Source organism: Gavialis gangeticus, unplaced genomic scaffold (assembly GCF_001723915.1).
Source record: "Gavialis gangeticus isolate Ggan-Ray unplaced genomic scaffold, GavGan_comp1, whole genome shotgun sequence".
NCBI classification, from domain to species: domain Eukaryota; kingdom Metazoa; phylum Chordata; order Crocodylia; family Gavialidae; genus Gavialis; species Gavialis gangeticus.
This window is the reverse complement of record NW_017729004.1, coordinates 39,105,374-39,133,023: the sequence shown is the minus strand read 5'-3', so window position 1 is coordinate 39,133,023 and position 27,650 is coordinate 39,105,374. Positions and strand designations below refer to the sequence as shown.

Below are 27,650 nucleotides of genomic sequence, written 5' to 3'. Positions count from 1 at the left end.
AGTTTAAAGCTTGCTGTACGAGATCAGCCAACCTGGAAGAGAATACATCTAGAGTATTGTATGCAGTTTTACTTCCAAGTAAAGGGCTTGAATGGCAAGTCATATGAGGAGAGTTTGAAGGAGATAGGCATGTTCAGCTTGTGGAAAAGGTGCTTAAGAGAAGACATGATAGCAGTCTTCAAATTCCTGAAGGGCTGCCATGAAGATGGAAATCAACTTTTCTCTCTTCCTGGAGAGAATAAGACATGGACCAATGGTTTGAAGTTACTGGAAAATAGATTTCAAACAAATATCAGGAAACACTTCTTCACTGTTAAAACAGTGAGTTAGTGGAATAGACTGCCTAAGGTGTGGACTCTTCATCATTCAAGGTGTTCAAGGGTTTGGACAGCCACTAGTCAAGGATGATCCAGGCATAGCTATATCCATAGCAGAACATAGGCATTTCTCTGCTTCTGGGCTTTACTGTGTTGTGTCAAGGTTGACTGTGGCTTTGGTAAGAAGTTAGGCAATGGATGTGTATGGGGTTGTTTGGATAAGGATGATCCTGCCTCAGGCAGGGCATTGGACTAGAATGACCTCAAGGTTCCATCCAACCCTACTTCTCTATTATTTTGTCTAGAGTCTTTTTAGGATTCTTCTCTGTATTGGTGGTGTAATGGTCCCAGGGCTCTGTTTTCACACAGTTGCTAGGGGTACCCAGTGGGAGGGGAAGAGTATTTTGCAGGGCAGCTGCTGCAACAGTGGCATGTGTATACAATAACCAATGGGAGCCTGTGGGCTGTAGTACAGGAGAAATACAAGCTGCACGACACTACCCTAGCAACCATGGTGAATCACCACAAGATATGGCAGGCAGTAAGGGCAAGAGACAGCATATCACCTGTGGACTTTCGACCTGGTGACAACTGCCAGGCTGTGTGAGAGTGAACAATGAGTGATAGTACTGGAATGGTGATAGGTGTGTAGGTGTGCAGTGCAAACTATGTAATGGGACTACAATAGTTTAACAATCAAAGTATGTTTTGATCTGCCAAGTGAACCACAGTGGTCACTTGACAGGTTGTTAGTCAAGTGATATATAGATATAATATAAATAGATATTTTTCCAAAAACAAATGTGGTAGATTCCCATCAGCATCTTGGTCTCTTTGGATACGATTAAATGCAGCATTTTTGGCATGAAGGGGGGGGTGTCAGGGCTGGCTTTGGCCCTCCTGGTACCAGCCTGATATTGCAGTACCTCTAGGCCCAGTGCCAGTTCCCTGCAGAGAGAACATCTGCCCATTTTTTTAAAGGCCACACAGGCATACACAAAAAAAAGTTTCCAACCAGCATTTTTGGCACCTGGGGAGGGTGTCGGAGCTTGCTCCAGCCTCTCTGACTGCTGGCCTAGTATTGCAGTACCTCCAGGCCTGGTGCCAAACATGCACACAAAGGTTCCCATCAGTATGTTTGCCTAATATGGTCCATGTGTTTTATAGTCATTCTCAGTGTTGACTGCATTTAATCAACTTCATAGTTGGTTTCCATTAGTGCGAACATACTGCTTTTTGCAGCAGTTTAAGGATAAATTTCCTTGTACATGATTATAAGAGGAGGGACTTTTTCCCATGGTGATTGGAGGGAAAAAATCTTGTCTTATATTCAAGTATATACAGTATTTTGCATATACACTCTTTCTCTCTTTCTCTCACCTATGCCCACCCCTGCTCCCACACCCACAGCATGTTATTTCCATCTGAAGTCAATGGGTGTTGTGCCTGAATAAGAATGGCAGGAACTAGCCCTTTAGAACCAATGCTTGCCCCATATATCAGTGTATTATTAATTAGTGTATTAAAATGATACAGAGATAACTGTAGCTTGGTTAAGAAAGGTAGATAAAGCCTGGGGAATTTAGAATGAACTAGGTAATCGGAAGACAAGTAAGAGGATTATAGTTCTTTGAAATATGCAAAAATCCTTTCAGTCAATGAAAAGGAAATTCTAATGTGAAATAGGGTAGTGCTCCAGGTGGGAGATGGAGTGCAACAAAGCAGAAAGAAACTGTTTTGGCAAGGAGATCAACAATCTAGGATGTGAGGGTTTAGTTGTTGGGATTTTTTTTTCTTTATTTTAAAATTGTATTCACTTATGTCTCAGTAGTCAGTCTGAACACAGTCCATTTAGGACAGAACACAGCCAGCTTTCCAGATTTATAGATAAATTAATTTAAGTAAACAGAGCATGAAAGAAAGACAATTAATAGAGCAAATAAAATGCAGATATAAAATGACAACTATGGTCAGGCTGTGTTGTACTCTGTCACCAATGTCAATAGTCGGAAGAAAAGATGAACTAGGTGTAAGTGAAAGAGTTCTTCTCTTGCAGCCCGATAAGTCTATGGCAGGTCACCCTGGGGAACAGGTGCTAGGTACACATTGTAGTATAGTATGTTACAAACAAATCACCACTGTGCAATATTAGATTCTTTACACTTATAAAGGACACCATTTTCTTAAATTTGCTATTTTTAAAAATTACATAGCAACAGCCTGATGAGTTGTTGCATTCTTACGTATATGCTTTTAATGTTGTGCTTTGCTTTATTTTTTGTCTGTTTATTTTTGGTGTGCAGATAAATGTTTGAGGAGGTGTTTAAAAGGCCATTGTAAGCACCAGCCTGAAAGCATGCATAAGAATGTGGAGCATGACCCAAGGGAGCTGTCCTCAGCAATGCTCCAGCACAGAGCTAGTTCCACCTGAAGGCTTTTCCCAGGAGGACAGGAGCACCTGCTCATGAGGAAGCTATAGAGGAGAAGGATAAAGCAAGCAGACCTGAAATAGCTTGTCACTTCCCTTACTGAGTCAGGGAAAAAAGAAAACTCATGGGATAGTATTTCAGTGCTTCACAAATCTAAATGAATTTATTTTCAGAATGCTGTGAAGTCAGGGAACTAGGGTTGTCCCCATTTTATAAATGGGGGATTGAGGCATATGGAGTTCAACATTAGTGGGTGCACTAACTTTGGGGTGAGTATTTTCAGCACTAATTTTTCACAGTGTTTTGCATTATGTAGTATTATGAGATCCTATTAACTTAACATAGGTTGAACGGTCATAAACTACTCCGAGACCGTTTCAGGCTGGACATAAGGAAAAATTTCTTTACTGTCCGAGCCCCCAAGGTCTGGAACAGCCTGCCATCGGAGGTGGTTCAAGCACCTACATTGAACACCTTCAAGAGCAAATTGGGTGCTTATCTTGCTGGGATCCTATGACCCCAGCTGACTTCCTGCCTTTTGGGCGGGGGGCTGGACTTGATGATCTTCCGAGGTCCCTTCCAGCCCTAATATCTATGAAATCTATGAAACATGTAGATGTGAATACCAATACAAACCAAGGACCTCTTACTGGACAGCCAGCAACTGATAAACACATAATTAGTGACAATCTGTGAAAAGTTTGTCTTAAGTGATGATTTGCCTAGCATCTTATGGAAACTCTGTAGCCCAGATAGGGACAGAATTCAGGTACATAGGACAGGTGTCTACTGTATTCAACACTCTCGCAGAGTGCTCATTGCTCCACATCACATATTGTCTCGCCAGCAGTCATTTGGTTCTTATTTCTTTTCCCTCACTTCTCATCTAGAAACATTCTCCTTCTCTAACCAAAGATGGACTAGTACTTTAAATGGGGGGAGGAGCCAAACTTTCTTCTCACTCCAGAAAGTGAGGGAGTTGATCATCCTGACTTCCTTGCCTTTCTTTTCCCCTGCCTTCCTCCACAGTTCTTTGCAATGATCCAAAATGCAGGGATCAGCAGAATCAGCAAAGAATGCTTGGAACTTAATCTGTCCCTGCTGAGTTGGTGTTGAAGGACACAAATAGACAGGTCATGGCCACCAGCAATGGCTTTGAACTCCTAAACATTTTGCTGCACTCATGTACACTCTCATGAGTGTACACGCTCTCTTTTTTGAAAGCTTTTGGGGTAGACACCAAGGGCTAATGGTGACTGAAATAAACCATCACAGATAAAACCACTGAAAAAAGAAATATCTTTGCTTAACTTCAGATGTCAGAGGATTGGGCTGAAGTAGACAACAAACACTATAACTTAGAGTTACTAACTCATACCTGGCTGGTAGAACCTCCTAAAAGACTCACAATTTACTTGGAGGATCTAATAGAGAAAGAATAGAGGTTACTGGTAGGAATATTTAGGAGTAGTGGCCAACTATTGAGGCTCCAGGCTATCTTTTAAAAAAAGCTTGCTCTGAAGCCTCTACTACTAACTAGCCTACTCATAATCATACAGAAAATGTACTTATGGTTAAAAAAATTTAGCCTCATCTCTGCTTTAAAGACATTTAATTTAAACGTTTTCATGTGCCCATTATATTTGAAAGATACTCATTATCTTTAATGCTGCTGCATTATTTAGGGTGGTAATATAAGACACCATAAAGGGATGACTCATCTTTTTTTTTTCCAAACACATGTGCATACTGGCTTCAGAAAAAATCAAGAGGTAGTCTGGTGTCATGGGAACAACAGAAACCAATACTGCCCTATTGCCCTAGGTAAAGGTGGCAGCATGCAGTAGTTATACTACTTAACCTAATGACCCAGGATCCATTATGTTGGATCCAAAATTGCTTAAGGCTATATATGCCTCACGTAACTGGCTAGCTGTTACATCCTCCCCTCCCTCCCCCCCACCCTTTATGTACTGCTTCTAATCTTTCTCATAATAAAATCATTGCAACATCTACACCCCTCAGAAAATGAATTGCAACATCTACACCCTAAAACCATCCGACTCTTATGGCTCCTTTACTTAAGTTAGGCTGCCAGAATTTTAGCATTCCTTTTCCTCATCTCCATGCTTTTTCATGAATGGAACAAAGATTTACTCATAAATATGGAAAGCAGGCATGAACTGTAGATAAATTAAATGAATATAGAAGTCAATGTAAATGTTGAAACTTTTTTCCCTACAAATGGTAAAATAAGAGGGAAGGTTATTAACATGTTAATTCAAGTAAAGGTAATTAAAAACTTGTGCATTAAAAGAATACAATAATTAACTCTAATAGACAACTCCCTGTCAGGCAAGAAACAGCAAACATACTGGGGGGGCAGATTTTCTGGCAATCTAACTTACGTAAAGGAGCCATAAGAGTCTGATTACACCAAGTGGGGATGTACCTGTTGCATAGAGCAGGTGCACACCACATAGAATCATAGAAAATGAGGGTTGGAAGAGACCTCAGGAGGCAATCTAGTCAAACCCCCTGCTCAAAGCAGGACCATCCCCAACTAGATGATTACAGCCAGGGCTTTGTCAAGCTGGGCCTTAAAAAACAGCAAGGATAGAGATTACACCACTGCTCTAAGTCAGTGGTTCCCAACCTTTTTTCTTCTGTGGACCTGCATGGGAGCAGGATGGGGTGCATGGAGCCAGTTACCTCCCTCCCAGGGCTGCCCTGCTGCCCAGCTCTAACCCCACATGTGACTGCCAGTGGCAGAAGTCACTCGCCTGGGCAGACAGACAGGGGTCTGTACGGGGCGTTCATGCCACAACCTGGCAGCCAACCCTTCGCAACCCAGTATCAGGCTGCGGTCCAGTGGTTGGGAACCTCTGCTCTAGGTAACTTGTTCCAGTGTTTCACCACACTCCTAGTAAGAAAGTTTTTCCTAATATCCAATTTAAACCTCCCTTGCTGCAACTTGAGACCATTGCTCCTTGTTCTGCCATCTGTCACCACTGAGAACAGTCCAGCTCTATCCTCCTTGGAACCCCCCTCTAGGTAGTTAAAGGTTGCTATTAAATCCCCCTCAGTCTTCTCTTCTGCAATCTGAATAAACCCAGTACCCTCAGCCTCTCCTCAGAAGCCATGCGCCCGAGCCCCCAAACCATTTTCATTGTTCTTTGCTGGATGCTGTCCAGCTTATCCACATCCTTTATGTAGTGTGGGGCCCAAAACTGGACACAGTACTCCAGATGTGGCCTTACCAGTGTAGTACAGAGTGGAATAATTGCTTCCCGTGATCTACTGGCAGCACTCCTACTAATGCAGCTCAGTATGCTGTTAGGTTTCTTGGCAATGAGGGCACACTGCTGGCTTATATTCAGCTTATTGTTCATTGTCCAAATGTTTTAAACTTTATATGGTCCTTTCTCAACAACACATGCAAAGCACCATAAAGGACATTTACAGATTCCTTGTTAATAGAAAATCTGGCCAGATTTGCATATAATGTAATTGAAGTTACAGAGTAGTTACATCTGGCATGAACTAACTTGATCCAAGTGTTCCTAAGGACCAAAATCATGATGTAGGTGACTTTGCGACTGTGATATAAAATACCATTAGAAACAGCTACTGTTCCCATGGATTGAAAGATAAAAATAAACAGGTTAATTGGGTAACACCAAGACTGGATAAAATGTTGTACAGATATGAATAATGAAAAGTGGGAGAGAACATTTAAAAAAATACATTACTTTTTATTGGATTTATTTAAGTTATACTATATTTTCCTTTCTTACCTCCCATTTATACATACACCCACACATCCCTTCAGAGTAGCACTTAATTCTCTCTCTCATTAGTCTCAATACAGTTCTTCTTGCATCTAGCCTGACTGCCTACTCCTTCGACAGTTATACTGTGGTTCTGTAAACTTTATGAGGATCCTTGTCTTGTACTTAAAAAGTTAATGTTTTCTTTTCTGTGTGATTGACATGTGGCTGACAGCCCATTTCTTCTGCAAAACCTACTTTTTTTATTTGTTCTTTAAGGGCCTCTTTCTGCATCCTTTAATTGTACTCATGCCAGTAACCTCCAGTGAATAAATAATGCTTAATATAAGGAGAGGTTTACACAATCAGGCCCCAAAACAGTAGCTTACATTCTCCAGGAACACATCTTTCATATTGGAAAGTACAGTCTCATTTTCTGTGGATTTTACTTTGGATGATCAGGAAGCTGATTGTTCATTAGTCTCTCCATGCGTTGTATTTCACAGAAATCTGAAAACCAAGATGAGAAGAAAGCTGGTAAGTTGCAGTACTCTTGTACTCCAGCTATAGCAGTCTTCTTGCCTTCCCACTAATTGGGGCAGACCTCTCCATTTGTGATGAATGCCAGTCTCAACATGTATGATCCATTAAAGCAGAGGAAAGACTTATCCAGAAAAAGCACTCCGTTTAGGGATCAGCAGTAATTAACAGGAGCTAGGACTTATGTGAATGAGGGGTGCGTGTCCTTACAAAACATAACAGGCTACTTCTTATGCAGCAACAATAGTAGCTTCCCTCCCATAACTCTTTCTAGAAAAGTGTGTGACTGGAGTAAAACTTTTCTTGCCCCCACAGCTATTTTTGTAAGGTCATAATATGCACAGGGGCAAAGGGGTAGTAAACTTTTCTTCCTTGTTCTGCAGGAAATAATTTTCCCTTCATAGATCATGCCTTCTTTTTTTATTGTTTATTTTTGTTATTTAATAATTTCAAAGCCAGGGAATGATTCAATTAAGATTACAGCCAGCTTTTTAATATTATGGCTAATAAAATGAAACCCGTATCATTTGTCTTTTTTTCCACTTGGGTAATTTTACATTTGTCCTCCAGTTTCTGTAGTATTTAAAAAGTAAAAATATATCTCACTGCTTCCATTAGAGTTTTCACCTTTTTATTATTTTTAAGTTACAGTAATGTACTTACAGTATTATTGCTACAGCTGCCAAAAGTCTCCTGTAGTATGTCGGTGATATTACTCTTTACAAATAATGTCTTAGTTTCAGCAACATGTCTGAGATAAGTGTCTAGAGATAGGTGTCTGACTAGTCCTTTAATTAGTTTGCTAGACATTTAAGTCCGGTGAAGGAAAAGGAATAACTGGAAATGGGAAAGAAAGGCACAGCTAGGCTATGGGAGAGAAGAGGAAGTCAAATGTTTGCACTGTAGTGGCTCACTGTGATTTAAAACAGAGTTTGAACTGAGGGGGACTGTGCTTAGTGGGCAGTGCTATATATAGTATTCAGATGGATTACACTAACCTGTTCTTGTGCTAGGTTCCTGTTAGCATCTCAACCTTTTTGGCTTAGATCAAATGTAGCAGCATTTTTGGCACCAATGGGAGGGTGTCAGGACTGGCTTTGGCCCTCTCAGTGCTAGTCTGGTACTGCAGTACTTCCAGGCCCAGTTCCAGTTCCTTGTGGAGGAAACACCCACCCATTTTGGTAAGGGGGAGGAAGGGGGCTGGGGTTTTTTTGTTTCTTTAAGGACCACACACAAAACAGTTCCTATCAACGTGTCTGCCCCATATGAGCAAAGTACTTTATAGTCATGCCCAGTGTTGTCTGATTTTAATCAACTTTATATTTTGTTTTCATTACTGAGCTTGTGCTGCTTTTAGCAGCAGTTCAAAGATGAGCAATGTATTTAATGTGGTTTCCTTTCTAATGCAGTTTCCTTGCATGCAAATGTAAGATGAGGGGCTTTCTGTCTCGCATTGATTAGGATGAGAAAAGCTAATCTTATTTTCGAGTAAATATGGTATAAATCCTTATTTCAGATTTTGTAAATTGTAAACTAGTTGGCATAGTAATTGGTCAATACTGCTAAACTCAGCTTGTGATGTAACTGTGGTTTTTGTGATCACTTATGGTAATTAAGGCAGGAATGGAACTGTTGAACAGTCCCCTGTTGAAATAGTTTTAGGGTGCTTAAATTAAGCTTTATATCCTTAATGTAAAATATGTTCAATTATTTATTTATATCTGTACAATCAATTAAAATATCAGAGATATAAAAATTAGGCCTGTGTGAACAGGGAACGATCTGATTTGGATACGGCCAACTTGGATGCCACTGATTCGATTTGGAGATTCAAATTGCTTTTCCAATTTGATTCAGAGCTGATTGGGAGCAATTCAGAGATTTGGCCATAGAGTATAATGGGGAATCAATGAAATATCTATTATTTTGTTGTTCTTTGGCTGACTCAGATGAAACTTGCAGGGATGGTAGCCTCTGCTGAGGGTATGAAGCCTGCCATGTTTCAAGGAGATATGTGTAGGGGTTTCTGGGGAACTGCACCTCGAGCTGCTGACACATAAAACTCGTGACATAGGTGACACTGTGTGTAAGGCACGGGGGGTGAAAACTGCAGGCCTGCTAGGCCCTGCTGCAGCCACAAAGCCTTCCAGCTGTCCAGGAGATAGGTACAGGGGGATTCTGGGTTCTGGGGCCCTGCACCTCTGGCTGCTAACAGGCAAAACTCATGACATGGGTGCTTGTGCAGCTGTGTCTCTTAGGGCACAGGGGGGTGAAAAAAACTAATACAGGCCTTCTAGGCCCTGCTGTGGCCATGAAACCTGCCAGGTGTCAAGGAGACAGGTGTAGGGGGAGTCTGGGTTCTGGGGCTCTGGGCCTCTGGCTGCAGGCAGGCAAAACTCGTGACATGGGTGGGTGACACTGTGTGTGTTTTCAGGTGAACCCTCCCTGGTACGGGGGCCTCTGCACAACATGGCAGTGTCCCCCAGTGAGGTCTTCTCCTCCCCTACAGCCTTGGTCCAGTCCACCACTGTAAACGGCAGCAGGTAAAAATAATGTACTTGGCTCAGCACCAATAGCAGCAGCAGCATCTAAGGTAGCCAAATTGAATTGTCAGGCCTTTATTTCCTCTCAAGTAAGAGCACCTAGTGTGTTTCTGTTAGGTGTGCCCTCACTCGTGTGTGTGTGTGTGTGTGTGTGTGTGTGTGTGTGTTCAGGTTCACCCTTCCTGGTGCTAGGGCCTCTGCACATGGCAGTGTACCCCAGTGAGGCCTCCTCCTCCCCTACAGCCTTGGTTCAGTCCACCACTGTAAATGGCAGCAGGTAAAAATAATATAGGTGGTTCAGCACCAGCAGCATGTAAGGTAGCCAAACTGAACTGTCACAGATCCTTTCTTTTTATAAAGTAATCAACAGCAAGAAGTAAACATGTTGTGTTGGATATATGTTACTCATGGTATGTGGTGGCTTATCTTGTGTTTTTATGGTTATATGTTTATGTATATTAGGAAGCTTTAGGGTTGAAAAACCCTTTGTCAGGCTGAGAAAGTACCTACAGTTGGTGTGTCTACTGGTCCTGGGTGGAAGAAATAGTAAAGAAGCTAGAGGCTGGCCTGGCACGCAATGCAGGCAAGAAAGCCAGTCAGTGAAAATGGAAATGGAGGCATCAGGGGGTGAGGGGGAAAAGGGGATGTAGCAGCACAGGTAAAAGTGCAGAGGTACCTGGGGATTCAGACGTCTGGCGGGTTGCAGTGTGCCAGAATTTCACTGTGTGTATTGAGTCCATGAGTTTCTGTACCTACTACCTAGGAGGCTGATGAAGTGCAGTTCATAGGCCTAGCTCTGAAAAGTGGTTTGTACATTCAAACAAGCACCTAACCTTATAACCAGAACTTAAGCCAACTTCCTACAGCTCAAAACACAAAACCTGCCAACTATCTTGAGTACCCCCACAAACTGCACACCAGAATCTATCAAAGACAACAATACGCATCTAACTGTGGCGTAACATTCCTCACCAAAAAAACACTCTGCCTCCAGTCTCTCAGGCCTGATCCTGAGAGGGAACAGATTACAAACCACTTTTCACAGCCAGGCCTATGAACTTAGCTTTATCAGCCTCCTAGGTACAGAGACTCATGGATTCAGTATAGATTAGACAGTGGAATTCTGACTCCAGTGAGTCTCCACATCCTGCATGATTTTGTGCTGTGGGATGTTTAGCTCTGCCTGTTTCTCCTGCAGCATCTTGCCCTCCTTGATGCTGCGGTGGAAGTAGTCCACCACCTTCCTGCACTTTGAAATCACCTGGCTTGTAGCAGTAGTGATTTCCCACTCCAGGGCATCCCTGACTATGAAGTGCAGCTTGTGTGACACACAGTGGATGCCAACAAAGTTGGCATCATAGACAGCCTTGACCATATTGACCCCACTGTCAGTGACCATGAGCTCAGCCTGCCCAATGAGCCACCGCTGCACCATGCGGTTCCTGGCCACCATGATCTCCCTTGCCGTGTGGAACTCATCCAGCACCTCGGCTTGGAGGAGAGCCCATTGACACCCTGACTGATCGCACTGGTGCCCTGTGCAGGTGATCGCCACCCCAGCTGTTCCAGATGTCCAAGGTGAAGTGCAAGGCTACCTGTGGCCCTGGCTTGTGCAGCTTCTCCCTCAAGTACTCCCTGCATGCCTCATACAGGGAGGGCACCACTGTCCTGCTGAAGGTGGTGCATGCAGGCACTTGATAAGATGGGGCCACAAGCACTATAAGCCACCTGAAATCTGGATGCTCAACTAGGGAGAAGGGCTGGCTATCCAGAGCAAGCATTTCCCCAATGCTCTGGGTGATCTTGCTCACCTTTGCAACTTGCCCCCACTTCCTGTCCACCTTTCCCCCACTGTTCCAGGGTGGCCTGCCTCTGCTTTGGGGGAATGGGGGCTTTGGAGTGAGTGGGGGACTACCCTTTGAGCATGCTCACAGTGGTGCTAGGCTGAGCAGGAAGAAGGGCAATGGGGTGCTGCCTCCTGAGATTCAGCAACATCACTGTGGAGGTAAAGTGTTTCACCTCCTTGCCCTGGCTGATGTGCCTTCAGCAGTGCTGGCTGATAGCAAACCTGGGATCATCTGCCAGCTCAAAATGCTCCCACACTACACTACTCACCCGTGTCTGGGTTGAGGGTGGGGATTCTGCCTTATCACCCTCCTCAGCAGGCTGAGGCACAACAGCAGAAGGAGCTCCCTCAGCTGAGCCACTTGCCTGAGCCTCCACAACCTCAACCTCCTCCGAGGTGCTGCTTTCTGGAGAAGGAGACCTGGGTCTAGGGGAACTTCGAGGGGTGTGGAGCACAAACTCTGATTCCCCCTCGGTCCCCAGAATTGCTTGAGCCCGAACGCTCAGGTTCCCTGGTTCCAGCACCAGCTCTAGCTCTTCCTCTGGCAATGGGAGGTTCACACTGGGAGATGACATTGGGGTGCAGGAGACTGTTATTCTGCTGCTGGTTCCTATTTCTGGAGCTAGGGGAGGTGGTGCAGGGACCTCAGGTACTACACCCACCTCCTTGCTTCCACTGGCAGCAGAAGCCTCATGGCTGCTTGGGAAGAGGATGCATCTATGTTGGGGTGTGGGGGGAACTTGCAGCTCTAGGTCTCCCCCTACTCCCTCTAGCCCCACTCCCTCCCCTGCAAGAAGACCTAGCACTTGCCTTTCCAGCATGCTTCATATTAATATTTCCTGTACTGGAAAAGTTGTGTGTGCATTGTGTTCTTCTTTGATCTGGTCTTGTTCTGAATCCGAATGTGTGGCAGGCTGTCAGTGGCAGGTTCTTCAGTTCCTGAGTGCTGTGTGATTTGTTGAGTGGTCTAATTGATTATTGATTATTAACACTGTTGGGCAGTCAACATGTAAAGAACATGTACCCCGATGTCCTGCTGACATTCACTGGCCCCTTGAGGTGGCTGTGCCCCTACGGTCAAGCTGGGTGAGATCTGGCACCCTTTCTTTTCCTGCCTGCCATGATTTTGATGATATAGGAGATTCGTAAAAGGGAGGTGGTGACTGCCCGTCTCACACCTAGCTCAATCGCAGGGGCTGCCCAGTGCCCAAAGCCCGGACCCCGAAATGATGAAAGGACCAGTCCAGAGCCAACTTTCCAATTCCACCTTCTTTTTTTTAATTTTACATATTATATCTTTTTTCCTTTTTTTTTTTTTCTTCAAAAGTCCTTTGACCTTTGCCCTCTTCTTCTGGGCATCTGCAAGGTCTGGTGCCCTGTTGCCTGGGGCCGTTCCCCCAGGATCTTCAGCAGTCCACCTTCCCACCCTGGTCTCTTCCCCAGGACTTTCAAGCTAAACTGCAGCGGGCTTAATTACTGGCTAGTGCTGCTTCCACAGCTGGGGATTCCCTCCGGAATGATCAGCTTGAGACGGAGCACAGTCCTCGCTGTTCGGGGTTTCTGCCTACCCTTGTGTCAGCCACAGAGCCTCTCCAGGGTCCCACTTCTCTTCACTTTCTGAGCAGACGCCTGGCCTTGGTCAGAACTCTTCGACCAGTGGAAAGACATCCATGGGAGAGATCAAAGCAAAAGGGGAAAAAAGGGTACGGAGAAAAAAAATGCTGCAGCAAGTGGTTCGGGTGGGTCCCTCACCTACGCGGTTCTCAGGGATCTTTCCCGGATCCACTTCTGCTGGCTGGCCTCTGCTACCCTCCTCTTCAGTCCTGTGGTGAGGGTGTCACTGCCTCCTCCCAGGTGGACCAAGGACTCACACACAGTTCTGGCTCCTCGACTTTCTGGCTCTGCTCCAGCATCCCTCTACCCTCCGGTCCACCTCCGGCCTTCAGATATAGCCCGCACTGCGGATTGGCTCCAATCCGCTTCACCTGGCACGGAGGTAAAGCTGGGCTGGTGCAGATAGGGAGCTCCCGTTGTAGCCTGGATGTCGCAGCGTGAAGTGATTCCTGTCCCTGGCCAGAGACATGCCTTTGGTGAGTGCTGACCGGGCTCTCACAATACCTATTGATATATATGTGGTGCGTTTGTGTTACTATTGTGTTCTTTGATCTGGTCCTGTTCTGAATCTGAATGCGTGGCAGGCTGTCAGTGACAAGTTCTTTTATTTGTGAGTGCTGTGTGATTTGTTGACTCTGGTCTGATTGATTATTGATAAGACAGAGGCTTTTATGATGTTTTTATGTCCCTCCCCCAGACACTGTGATTGGCAGGGCAGTCAGAGACAAACCACACTCACTGGTGAGTTAGAGATGTCAGTCCTTCCCCCTCCCTGTTCCCCTCTCCCCATGCTCCCCCTTCCTCTTCTGAGTTTCTGTTTCCCCATAAAGACTGCCCTCTAAATCTCCAAATGGCGGAAGCTTTTCCAAATCGAATCACAAACTGAAGCTTTGCACAGCCCTAATTAAAATGGCCCCTTCTTGTTTTATATTCAGAACTATAATGTGTAGCCCAGTGCATCAAAAAAATAGAAACAGTAACATTTTCTAACATCTTCAGATTTTCATTACAAAGTGCAGTGTTAGTCTGAAGTTAATTATATAAACCTGATTTTCCCCCTTAAGCACAACTGCTACATGGTATATTAAGCTGTGTAATTAGTACTTTTGGTAATAAATTGTTTCTCAAGCAGAATGTTTTGTTTGTTATTGCTAATTAAAATATTGCAATGTTGGGTTCAAATAGTATATTCACTGTATTATTTTACCTTGCATTCAAAAAGTTTATTCCCATGTGTGCAGTATACAAGATGTCATACTAATTATTTTTATAGTCAGAAATGCTGTCTCTGTTCTAAATGTAAAGCATTTATAGAAATATTTTATATTAAATAGTGCAAAAGTTAGCTGTGCTGCAGTATATGATTGCTCTCAATTCCACTGTTATTGGCATAGAAAGCCATGGTTACACTTTAATAAGAGTGAAGCTTCCTGCAATAGGAAAGATGAAAATCTTGGACTTTCTTTAGGTTTAGGATCAAATTCTGCCTTTATTTATTCCCTGACAACCCTATTCAAATTGACCCATAGCATGCTTTTGCACTGAGATATTGTGAGAGGTTAAATTCTTCTCATTTACATCCATGGAAATATAAATTCTCTATGATGCCAACTTTGGAGTTACTCTGGGTTTATACTCAGTAAAATGAGAAAAACTTGGTTATATTTTTTTTACTAGATGCATCTTCAAAGACTGTTTTTTTAAAAATTCTTCTTTTCTTTATACTTAGCCACTTACTGACATTTTTGTGTTAAGCTCACGTAGTTTGTGTAACTTATCACTTCTGTCAAGAAGGGATTGGAGTTCTCTCACTTAGTTTGGTTCTGGAAGAAAAAAGAAAAAAGATGCTCAGTGGTGTTCAGAATGTATGTATTGTTCTGATTTTGCTTGCATTGACTCCACCCTGTCCTACACTACTGTGAACATTCTTTATTATCAAAGATGACATTAGGCTGGAAGGCAGAAAAAGAGAAAACAGCAGTTAGGTGGTAGCAAGGGAACAAGTTTCACTGGCAGGGTAGCTAATAATGTAGTGCATAATTATGGGGTGAATTATGTCAGACTCACCCCAGGCCCTGGCTAGATCCTAACCATTAAAGCTCCTTTTGGGCCAGATCCATGGAGCCAGAAGTAGCTGCAGTGAGTCCAAGACCAGTGGTGTGGATCTGAGGGTGAGTGGTAATGCAAGTGGGAGATTGGGTGGCAGCACAGATCTAGGGACCAGCAGCAGTGCATGTTGAGGATCAGGCAGCAGCATAATTAGCAGAACAGGTGGCAGCACAGGTAGGGGAAGATGGGCAGCAGTGCCGATTCAGGGGTGGGCAGCAGCGCTGGTGGGGGATCAGGCAGTAGCGCAGATCAAGGATGTGATCTAGCATGGGTCTTGGATTGGGCAGCAGAGGGACAAGTGAGGGCTAGGTTTGCACAGCCCTTGCTCACACTCCTACTGCTTATGGTTATGTCCATCATTGTCCAGGGATCCCAAGTTTTGTAGCAAGCCATTTCACTGGTCATGTTTTCCAACTTCTGGTTCCCTGCTGGATTAGTGGTGGCCCACTGTAGTACGTCAGGGTCCCAAGGGTGGCCATGATGCCCCCTGGTGGCTCTGTGACTGTGTCCCACTCTTCCCCTATGGTGCCTTTCCTTCTTGTTGTCATGCTTTGATATAATAATAATTGACAGGCTGCCCACAGACCTATGTGGCCCCCATTCAGCCCCCTCCCCAGGGTTTCCCAGCACCCTACTGGGCCTCACTGGGCTTCAGGCCCCTCACTGGGCCTCACTCTATAACTGTGCCACTTCAGGGCACTTCAGGCCTTAGGTATTAATTGCATATCCTCCCCAATCCTCCCCTACACAATGCCCCAAGCCTTGCAGGTGTTACCGTAACATTGTTACCTCTGTTGGGGCTTCGGCCTCCATGGCTTCTGCCCCTTTAATCTAGCTAGGGCATATAGCCTGGGCCCACTATATCAGAGCTGGCTTTGAAACACTAGCTCTGGTTCATCCCTTCTAGCCACCAGGCCCCTGGCCCCTCTCTACTAGAGCTGTGTGAAATTTCGCTGACTGTTTTGTTTCAACACCATTTCGACTCATTTCAAGCTGAAAACAGCGAAAATGAAATGAAACAAAAGGCTTCGAAACAGCCTCAAAATGAAACAAGGGCAGTCAAAACATTTCGAAAGTTTCAAAACATTTCAAGTTTCAAAGCTGAAGCTGGGCTTGCCTGCAGGGAAATAGAAGGTAAGGAGAGGGAGGTAGAAGAGAGGGGAAGGACTGCCCTGACATTGACTGTGCAGCTGGCCAGTGACTGATCCTTCCCTGTGGTCCCTTCCAATCCTAGTGCTCTGGGGCAGGGATGGAAAAACAGCATAAAAGGCACCATTGTTTGAGCTGGCCTGTTTTATGCCTTGGAGTCAGTTACTGAGCATTAGACAACAAAGGCTACTATTGTCATTGATTTCCTACTTGCTAGCATAGCAAGTGGGATTCTGCAATACTTTTGCTTTCTTTCTAGACCCTTTTATTTTATATATATTAATTGATTTATTCTTTTCAATTTCATAATTATATTGCATATTATACTATAGAATTTATATAGGAAGACACACGTATACATTTATGTATTTTGATATTTATTATATTGCAAGTATATTATAGAATTTTATATTGGAAAACACATATATACATTTATATTTTTTATGAAGACAAGATACTATGAAAAACACCAGGAAGCATGCTGGAAAGGCAGCTGGCAAGCCTTCAGGGAGGGGTGAAAGAGGGGGTAGAGGGAGAGGTGTAAGTCCCGCCCCCCCGACCCAAACTGAGATGCAGCCTCTTTGCTACAACCAGCAGGCATGAGGCTTCCACTAGTACAGGCAGTAAGAAGAGAGGAGCAGTGCCAGTGCCACTGCCTGTGCCTGAATCTGCACCCCCTCCAAGAACACCAGCCATAGCCCTCCCCACCCACACACACACGTTGACAACAAGCAGCAGCAGCAGCACCAACATGACAGTCTCCTCCACCCCATTTCACTTCCCATGCTGATTCTTCCAGTGCCAGAGGAAGAGCTGGAGCTGGAGCTGGTGCTGGCGCTGGCGCTGAGTGCGATAGCAAGAGAAATTCTGGGGAATGAGGGGGAATCATCTGAGTTTGTTCTTCACACCCCTCAAGTTTCCCTTACAGCCAGGTCTCCTTCCCCAGAAGGCACTTCAGAGGAGGCTAAGGTAGAGGTTGCAGAGGCAAGTGACTCAGCTGAGCCCTCTCCACCTGTCGCTATGGCTCTGCCTGCTGAGGAGGGGGAAATTGCAGCATCCACACATGCACCTGCACTCCAGAAGTGAGCGGGTAGTGTGGGCTGGGATCATTCTGAGCTGGCAGAGGATCCTACATACACTATCTTCCTGTACTGCTGAGCCCAAACCAGCTGAAGCAAGGGAACAAAACACATGAGCACCATGGGGACGCTGATGCATCTTCGTAGGCACCGCCTCATTGCCATAGCTCCTCCTCAGCCTGAAACCAGTGGGAGCATGCCCAAAGGGAAGTCCCCATCTTGTTTCGAAGCCCCTGTCCTGCCATGCAGAGGCAAGTGACCCTGGAACAGTGGGGGAAAGGCAGACAGAAAGGAGGGGCGCATTGCAAGGGTGAGCAAGATCACCCAGAGCATTGAGAAGGTGCTTGTTCTGGATGGACAGCCCTTCTCCTTAGTTGAGTGGCCAGGGTTCAGGTGGCTCGTGGCACTCATGGCTCCATCATACTAAGTGCACACATGCACCACCTTTAGCAGGACGGTGATGCCCTCCCTGTGAGGCATACAGGGAGTACTTGAGGGAGGAGCTGTGCAAGGCAGGTCCACAGGTGGGCTTACACTTTACCTCGGACATCTGGAGCAGCTGGGGTGGAGATCAAACCTACCTCTCCCTCACAAGGCACTGGTGCGACCAGTCAGGCTGTCAGTGGGCTCTCCTTCAAGCCAAAGTGATGGATGAGTCCCACAACAGAAATCGTGGGGGCCATGAACTGCTTGGCCCCCAGAGATCATGGGGGCCAGAATGGTAACAGAGATCATGAGGGCCATGAACTGCTTGGTGAAGGGGCGGCTCATTGGGCAGGGCGAGCTCACCTGCAGGTTCATGGTCACTGACAGTAAGGCCAATATGGTAAAGGTGGTCTGTGGCATCTGTTGTGTGGCACACAAGTTCCACCTTGTAGTCAGGGACGTCTTGGGAGGGGGACAGTGCTGCTGGTGACCGCTCCAGCACCACCAGCAAGCTCATTTCCAAATGAAGGAAGGTGGCAGGTTACTTCCACCGGAGCATCAAGGGGGGCAAAGATGCTGTGGGACAAACAAGCAGAGCTGAACATCCTGCAGCACAAAATCATGCAGGATGTGGAGCCTCAGTGAAACTCCACACCTGAAGCTCGAGAGGATGGTGGAGCAACAGAAGGCCATCCATGAGACGGCCTTGCTCAAGGAGATTGGGATCAGTGGCCCCCTTAACGGAGCTGAGTGGGATACCATCTCCCAGATCTTGGTGGTCCTCAAGCCCTTCCTCGAGGCCACCAAGACCCTCAGCACTGTAATGCCCTCCTTAGCCAGGTGATCCCTGTAGTAAGCGAACTTCAGAGCTAAATGGAGAGCTTCCAGGGGATCAGTGTTCCTGGATGGGGCAACCCGCTGTCACCAGACGTGCAGGCACTGGTGAGACAGCTAAAGGAGGGCATCAGGAAATGGCTTGGTCCATTACTGTCTGCATGCTGGCTGCCATGTGTGACCCAAGGGTGAAGGGCACCATATGCAGCAGCCAAAGCCTGAATCAGTGGACAGAAGTGATGGTGAAGAGAGTCAGGGATGCAGAACAGTGGAGGCGGGGAGACGTGGAAGAGGGGGATCCACTATCCCATGCTAGCATGCCATCCACAGTCTTACCTCTAGGGATAGAGGTAAGACTGATTGGCCTAAAGTTACCCGGCTCATCCCTTCTTCCCTTCTTAAAAATGGGCACCACATTGCCCTTTTTCCAGTCCTCAGGCACCATGAGAGCTCAGACAGCCATGCCAGCAGTTCAGCCTGGCTAATTTCTTCAGCACCCGTGGATGCAAGTCATCCCGGCCGGTTGACTTGTACCCATCCAGCCCTTCCAAGTGCTCTTTAACTAAGTCAGTACTACCCTTAAGCAGTCTGGTGCCTTTTGGACATCTGTCTATGCTCAAGGTGGGGGAATTGTCTTGGTCATTATTAAGAAATACTGAAGAAAATAACTCATTGAAGAGCTCTGCCTTTTTTTCTGCATCAACCATCAACTGACCTGATTTGTCCTGCAGGGGCCCTGTGCTACTCTGCACTTTCCTTTTGCTCGCTATGTATCTGTAGAAGGACTATTTATTGTCCTTGATTGTTGTAGCCAACCTAAGCTCCAGTCCTGCCTTGGCCTGCCTAAGTGATTCCCTGCAATAGCACACCAGGGTGGTGTATGCCTCCTTGGTGGCTGCCCCCTGCTTCCACTGTCTATAGATCTCTTTCTTTGCCCCCAGTCTTTCCTGAAGCTCCCTGTTCAGCCAACGGGGCTTCTTTATCCCCTTAGCCCCTTTCCTGCATAAGGGGATAGACTCCTTTTGTTCCCCAAGGATCACTCCCTTGAGAAACTTCCAACCCTCTTGGACCCCCATTAGCTCGATGCTCTTGAGTTTCACCTCCTTACTAACTAGGTTTCTAAGTTTACTAAAGTTGGCCCTTCTGAAGTCTAAAACTTTAGCATCACTGGATATTTTTCTCACCCTTCGCTGGATAGTGAAATCTACCAAGTGATGGTTGCTATCACTCAGGTTACTGTGTACTCACATGTCCCCCATGAGATCATCACCTATTGCTAAGACCAGGTCTAGCAAGGCGCTACCCCTGGTGGGACTGGACACCATCTGGATTAGGTGGAGGTCCTGCACACAGTGTAAGAACCTCCATGAGCAGCTTGTTTTGGCCACCTGTTCCTCCCAGCAGATGTCAGGGAAATTTAGGTCCCCCATGACCACTGCCTTGCTTTCCTGTGTGGCATCTGAGAGCTGCTTAGCGAATACCTCATCTAGCTCATCATCCTGGTGAGGAGGTCTGTAGTAGACCCCCACTACCAAGACTTTTTCCCCTGGCCCCCCCTGGATTCTGATGCACAATGCCTCGGTATTCCCCTCCTCCACTCCTGCCTTGATGACGGAATGTGTACTGCTCCTTAACATAAAGAGCTGCACCCCTGCCTTTTCTCCCCACTCTGTCTCATCTATACAACCCGTAACCCTCAATGCCTACTGCCGAGTCATGCGCCATACTCCTGGCATTTGTGTAAAGACATTTTAGCCCCCCATTTTAGCAGTGGCTGCTCTTGGTGTCCATTTGCCTTGATGGCATGTGTTCCCATTAGTGCTTACCTGGTTAGGTCCGGTGCCTTGATTGTGGCTTTCCAACCCTGGGTTCTCCTTGACCACCGGTTCCCTGTTCCCCATCGCACCTAGTTTAAAGCTCTTCTGAGGAGATCAGCCAACCTGCGGGTTAACAGATGCTTACCTCTAGGAGAGAGATGGAGATCATCCCATCCTAGGAAACCTTCTCCCTGGAAGTGCTGTTTGTGGTTGTAGAATTCGAATCCCTCCTGAAGACACCATCTCTGGAGCCTTCCCTGATGGCTTTGTTGATAGCCTCATTACAGTGCCGGCTCATGTTCATCTTGGAGTCAACTATGACTCCAAGATCCCTCTCAGCTGCTGAGCTGCTGAGGAGGTCATCCCCCAACCTATAGGTGTGCTGGGGATTCCTCCTCCCTAGGTGAAGTACCTTACATTCATCTTTGTTGAATTTCATCCTATTTCGTTCTGCCCATTGATCCAACCTGTCCAGATTGGCCCTTATCTGCTCCAGGCCCCCCTGGTGTATTAACTTTGCCCCATAACTTGGTATCATCTGTGAACTTGAAGAGGGTGCTCTCTGCACCCTCATCCAAATTGCTAATGAAGATATTAAATAACACACTAAGGTCCTCTATCAACAAGCTCTTAATGACCAGTCCCTCAGCTCTGGTAATTCAGATTTACAGAGACTCTGAAGAACACTGAGTATTTCCCATACCTGGGAAGCCATCTCTCTCAGAAGACATCCAACATCAGTGGAGAAATCCAACATCACCTCAAATGTGCAAAGTGTAGCTTTTGGATGCCTGAGGAGATGTGTTAAAAAATTATGATATCATATCTGAAACCAAGCTCATGGTTTGTCAAGCAGTTGTGATCCCCACATCACTGTATGGAGCTGAGATATGGACAACATACAGGAGACACCCCAAGTCACTGAAAAAGTACCATCAATGCTGCCAGCGGAAGATCGTTCAAATCTAGTGGAGCATGGGGGGTTCCCCAGCTTGCGTGGCAGCAGGCTCAGAAGCGGACCAGAAGCATGTCCGGTCCACTTCTGGGTTCGCTGCCGAGCACACAGGGCTCCCCCACCCTGTGCTCCTATGGGATGCTCCATCCGCCCCAGCATTGCAGCATTCACAAGCTGCCTGGTACCTTGAGGTATGTAGAAAAAACATTTAAAGCTGTATCTATGGCTGAATCCCTGATTCTCCAAATCAGCATTGAATCTTCAGATTCGGATTCAACCGAATCCAATCAGGGACAGTGATCCGAACCACCAAATCGAATCACGTTCCCCAATTCAGGCCAAATCTGAATCTGAATTGAATACGGCCCATTTCTTATAGTTTGTACCTGGGTATTATGGTAGACAGTGATATTTTTTTTCTTAACCACCATGTCTCTGAGATACCTGTTGTATCAAGATTTTTAATTTAATGCCGAGTATTTTAGCTTCCCAATCTTGGTTTTTAGAGTTCTGGCATTTGCCTAAATGCACTTTTTATTTGTGCCTAGGTGTCTACTTTGGGGCATCCTGTTAAACTGGGTACCTCCTTTTTTTTGCTGCTCCTTCCTGTTTAATTTGAGCCATTCCATCCTATTCCTCATCCTCTGTGGGAGGATCTGAACTGTTTATTGTTTCACCCCAATGGAAGCATCTGTCTGGACCATGTGCTGTTTTGCACCTGTGAGTTTTTCCTCAGTTTTTAGTTTAAAGGCTGATCTGCACCTTTTTTTAATGTTACATGTCAGCAGTTTGGTATCATTTTTGTACAGGAGGGGCAAGCTCCACCTTAACAGGCTCTTCCTGTCTCAAAAGGATTCCCAGTTCCCAATAAACCTAATCCCCTCCTCTGTACACCATCTCCTCATCCACACATTGAAACTCTGCAGATCTGCCTGCCTCCCTGGACTAGAGTGCAGTACTAGAAACATTTCTGAACATGTTCCCAGTGGGGCTTAAGTCTCTTCCCTATCAGCCTAAATTTAGCTTCCAAGATATTCTCCCGCACTTTGTCATTGGTGCCAACATGGATCACCACCTCTGGATCCTTCCCAGCACTCCTAACAAATGGGTCAGTATGTCTCATGAGATCTGCTGTCATGCCAGTCCTCTTGCCCATCACATACTAAACTGTCTGTATTCCTAATAATGTAATTTTCCACTACTACAGTCTTTTTCCTTCTTTTGACTGGAGTTCTCCTGGCTTACTCCCTGCTACCCCTTCCCCATATAAATATCCTCAGTGCAAGAGGATACAGGGACTTCCACTGGAAAGGAGATCCCAGCTAGGGTGTGTTTTTTTCATCCTCTCCAGCTTCATGCACTTTGGTCCCAAGACCGTCCTTCTCTTCAGAAGCACTGGAGCTCCGCGAATGGAGATGGGACTGTATTACACTGCCCCCGTAGGTCTCATCCAAGTACCTCAGCTGTACCAGTTTAACCAGTAAGACCCAGTTATTTTAGATCAAACATTTAGAATCCTAACAAGACTAGAAATTAACCACTTGCCTTTATCCTTCTCCCCATGGAGCTGCTCTGCCAGAGCTGTTTGTAATACTGTTGTATTGCTGCTGAGAGAGTCTTGAGAAAAACAAGATTTATAAGGTGAAGCAAGACTTTTTTATGGACCTCTTGGCACTTTTAATCTCTGATAAAATATCAGATGACCCTTCAGTGAAATGTTATTTAACACTGAAAATAAAATTATTGAGGTCACTGTGCTCACTGTTTTCTGAGAAAATAAAAGAACCTGTAACTGGTGCTTTTGATAGGGTGAAATGTGATAAAGGTATGTTTCTAATATATCTAACCTGAGGTTTGCAAAGTAATTTCATATATACAGGAAATGGGCAATGGTAAATATAGGGGTATCATGGTACTCATCACAACATTCAGCAAACCCAATCCAATGTAGACATTGTCATATCTTGACACTGGCTGAGAACTCAGAGAAAGCCCTGGGACATGACTGAAGAGCATGGCCCAGGTAGGGTTGGCCACTTGCAGGTCTGTTCTCTCAAAAGCCTTCAAGAATAGTAGATAAGAGGCTGAAAAAGGCAGGTTAAATTCCTGAGGTGGGTTCCTGAAATACGAGGTATATTTGACTAAGGTGAAGTAATTGTGTTAAGAACAAAATGAATCTAATACAAATGTCCACTGGCATCCAAGCTCTAAAGGTAAGATTCAGTTCAGTCAGCTGTAGCAGGAATGATATGAGCTGGCCGTGAGCCTTTACTCATCCTTAATCTGTTTCCTTCATTACCTACTTCTTTCATATTAGGAAGAAATGTGTCACTTGTTCTGATTACCAGATCATTAGGCCTCTCAACAGAGACTCATAATATTCTAATTCAGAGGCAAAACAGAATTAGCTAAACTGAGTGGAGGATGTGTTTTAATCCAAAATGAACTGATATCGCAGTTATAAACCTTTGAAATTAAATGCATAAAATGGTAGTAGCAATTATATCGGCTTCTAGAACTATAAAAATGTATTACAAATATCTCCAAGTTGCTAAGCTACCATTTGAGAAATGGATATGAATTTGTTAGAGGCTTGTCTTTGAATTTGTATATTGAAAAAAATAGACGCCCTTGAAGACAAAGATTCTAGATCTAGTTGTACATTGTGTAAAAATTTAAAGAGAATGTCTGAAGTGTGTACAGTTTCCACATCTAAAAGTATATTAAGACGTGTGTAAGTATATATTTATGAATACATACTGTCTATAAGTGTATATATTTGTATATACACACATATACAGAACATGTTATATAACTTCAAATTTCCTTTCTTTTTCATTTATAAACTAATGGCAAATTATTTCTTTTTGTTCTTCTCACAGCTGAATTTTTATTCCTCTTGTGGGGTGTTTATCTCTGCTATGCAGTGCGGACAGTCCCATCAGCATTTCATGAGCCACGTTATATGGCTGTTGCAGTTCACAATGAGCTCATTATCTCTGCTATATTCCATACAATTAGGCAAGTGATCTGTAGATCTAGTAATTAACTGTTTATCTTTCAGGTTTCTTATGGTGCAATTTAAAAATGGCAAATTGGATAGGATGCATAATAGAAGGTCACATAGATATTTGAATCTGCAAATTAAGCAGTTATTAAACCCCAAAATGTTCCCATAGCATTGGAAAATATGTACAGTCAACTTATTTGTCATATAATTATTTTTTTCAGAATAGTAATTGATTTGTTACTGGCCAATTAGATTTTAAAAAACAGTCTCTGTGATGCAGTAGATTTCTTAGAACTACTGCCTGTCTCGATTCATTTACACATTGCACACTGGTTTGTATCACTAAGAAATGCAGATAAGCATATTGATTTATGTGAATTCACTATGGTGTGTAAAAGATTGGCAAATTAAAATCCTGGGTTTAAAAAAATTGTATTAGTTTGTGCATGAAGCATAATGATTTATATGCTGCATATAAAAATCAACACTACTACTACTATTACTAATATAGTGGGTACTTATATGATACTGTAGCAATATTTATGAAAAATACATTCATTATGAAGTATAATGAGCCTTGAATTTCATAGTGGTAAATTTATTATAAGAATAACAAACAAAGGGTCTCTGCTAGAGTTACATGAAAATGATCCATTTGATTTTTTTTCCAAAACTTCCACTGCAAAAAAAAAAAAAAAAATCTCCAGAAAAACCTAACATTATGCATGAGATTCAGTATCTTTTGGGCAACCTCCACTCCTCTCAAATTTTCCTCATCAGATCTCTGCTGACAATGTTCACATCTACACTCAGTGCCCTGGCTCCTCCTTTCTGCCTGAAGCTCATCTCTCTCTCTCTGCCTTTCTGATACCTTCCTTTATGATTCACCAGTTCCTCCAACCAAACACAGTGAAAATAAATCTTGTCATGTTTCCTTCTTCTAAAAAAGTGATTCTCAACCAGACTGCCATAAAATTCAGGGGTGCCTTGAAATCTTTTCACAGGTGCCATGGGGTGCCATACAGTGTTAGATGCACAAACATGACTGGCAAAATAAACCAGAGATTTCAACCAGGAATCCATAGTGTCAAAAACATTCTGACCAGCTGTGATCTTTGAGTTTTTTGCAACAGAAGAATTGCTCTATTATTTTTCTATAGTCAGAAAAGAGTGAAAACTAAGTGGTGGTGTTTTCTGAGGGCTGCCTCAAACCTATTAAACAGTTCCTCAAGTCTGTCAAGGTTGAAAATCACTCTTCTAAACTCTCTTTTTATTTTCTCCATCTCTGCTGAGAATTCTGCTCTGCCATTCCAACCTGCAGCCTGAGCCCAGGTACGGACATTACACTTTTACCAGTATAAATGATTGGAAAGTGGTGTGCCCATAATAGAACAGAAGTCTGGTGCACACAGACTGGTTTAAAAATAGCAGAACCCAGACTAAGGTTTGTCCCTCTCCCCCCCGTACCAATAGGTGGAAGGTGCATTCTGTTTACTACCGATGTAAACTACACTGCTTACAGAAAACTGCGTACCTTAGATTGATTCTGTCTTAGGCTTTTTGAATGTCTGTACCTAGCCTCACTGTTTTCTTCAACATCTCTTTCTCCTTTACTCTCATAATCTGTCCACATACTAAATCTTCTTTTTTTGTCTCCCTAATACAGGGGTGGTTTACATATAATGTGTACCACAAGTGTCATGGGCAGCCTATGTGTGGCACATGGCAAATGAGGGAGGAGACAGGCAGCAAAGCAGCATGGAAGCAGAAAGAGCACAGAGCAGGGAGCAAGAAGCAGAGCAGCAGACTGGGCAGGGAGAAGGGATGGGAATGGCACTTGGGGAGAGTGTGAGCCTAATTTGTGGCACACCTTCCAAAATACAAATATATGCAAAAAGAAAAAAAAGACCATATTTTGCAAACACGTATATGTGGAATCTTCTTTTAGCTCCTGGCTGCCAAAATAGATATCAAAGTTTTATTTGTGATATATATTTCTAACATTTCTGTGGCTATGGAATGGTACTGTCTCTTCCTACCAGAATCACAGTGAATCTTAGCCACCACGGTTATTTTTCTTATGGTCTATTTTTTAACAATTGGAAACATGTCTGGTGTCATAGGGAGGACATGACCACCTATCAGGGTGCTAGTTATTGTGTGGCTGGGTATTTGAAAGGCCCGTCTGCATTACAATGTTTTTATAACATAGCTGTGTGGGGTTAGAGTATGAAAAGTTCCCACCCCACAACCAGCACAGCCATACCAGGAAAACTCCCAGGTGGACTTAACTCTGATGGCAGAAGGCAGTGTCTACCACAGAATTTGTGTCTTTTGGGAAACCTGGTGTAGCTCTAGCATGGAAACAACTTCCACCAGCAGAATTGCACCCACATGGGGGGCTCAGCCACATTAGTACTGCCCTTGTAGTATAGATATAGCCCAAGATTGCAGGATGTCATGGAATTGAGGGTTGGAGAATTGCATGGGACAGGGGACTGTGTATAGAATGTCCTCCACTCCGTTCCCAAGAACAGGGGGGAGAGGGGGATAGAATTCTTCTCTGTTCAATAGATTTGATTCAATTTCCTTTCTGATCAGCTCTGCTTTTCAAGTCTGGTAGATTTCCAAGCATTTTTTTCCTTTTTAATATTTTTCTTTTTAATAGTCCTTACAATGGTCAGAGCAGCTGGCATTAAATGAACATTCAATTCCATTGAGATCTCCTGTCTTTTATTAACTAGATGAGCTAGCTCTGATAGAGTATATATATAGCACAGAGAGAGAAAGGGAGTGGTGTAAATCAGAGAAATGAGTTGAAAGAAGCCTAGAATTTATCTAGCCTCAACTCCTGCCAATGTAAAAATAGTTCCCCATATATCGTGATCTACATATTTATTCTATAATCAGTTGTTTTTTACTTGCCTGATTTTTGGACCAGCATTAGTTTGTAACTAAAGGATGACTACAGGTAGTGATTCTTAATGCCTCTTGACAGCCCAAAAGACAACTGAAGTGTTAGGAAAAAAACCCTTCTAAAATTTAAGTGTGGAAATATCTGTTTAGGTAAGAAGAATTAATAATGATTTATCATGTGCTTGTACCAGCATGCTTATGGTGTAATAAACAACAAATTACCTTGAACTCATTGTGACAAGTAAGACAGGGTTTCATGCCAGACTAATACCATTAACAAAAGCACATAGTTCCTG

General features: G+C 44.3%; 1 protein-coding gene across 1 annotated transcript in view; it reads left to right on the top strand.

Moving 5' to 3' along the window:
- GPR158 (G protein-coupled receptor 158) overlaps nt 1-27,650 on the top strand; it is a 460,201-nt gene that overhangs the window by 417,492 nt on the left and 15,059 nt on the right. Inside the window, exon 10 of the mRNA XM_019507955.1 lies at nt 24,311-24,449. Coding sequence (XP_019363500.1) covers nt 24,311-24,449 — 139 coding nt within the window. The remainder of the gene's footprint in view (nt 1-24,310; nt 24,450-27,650) is intronic.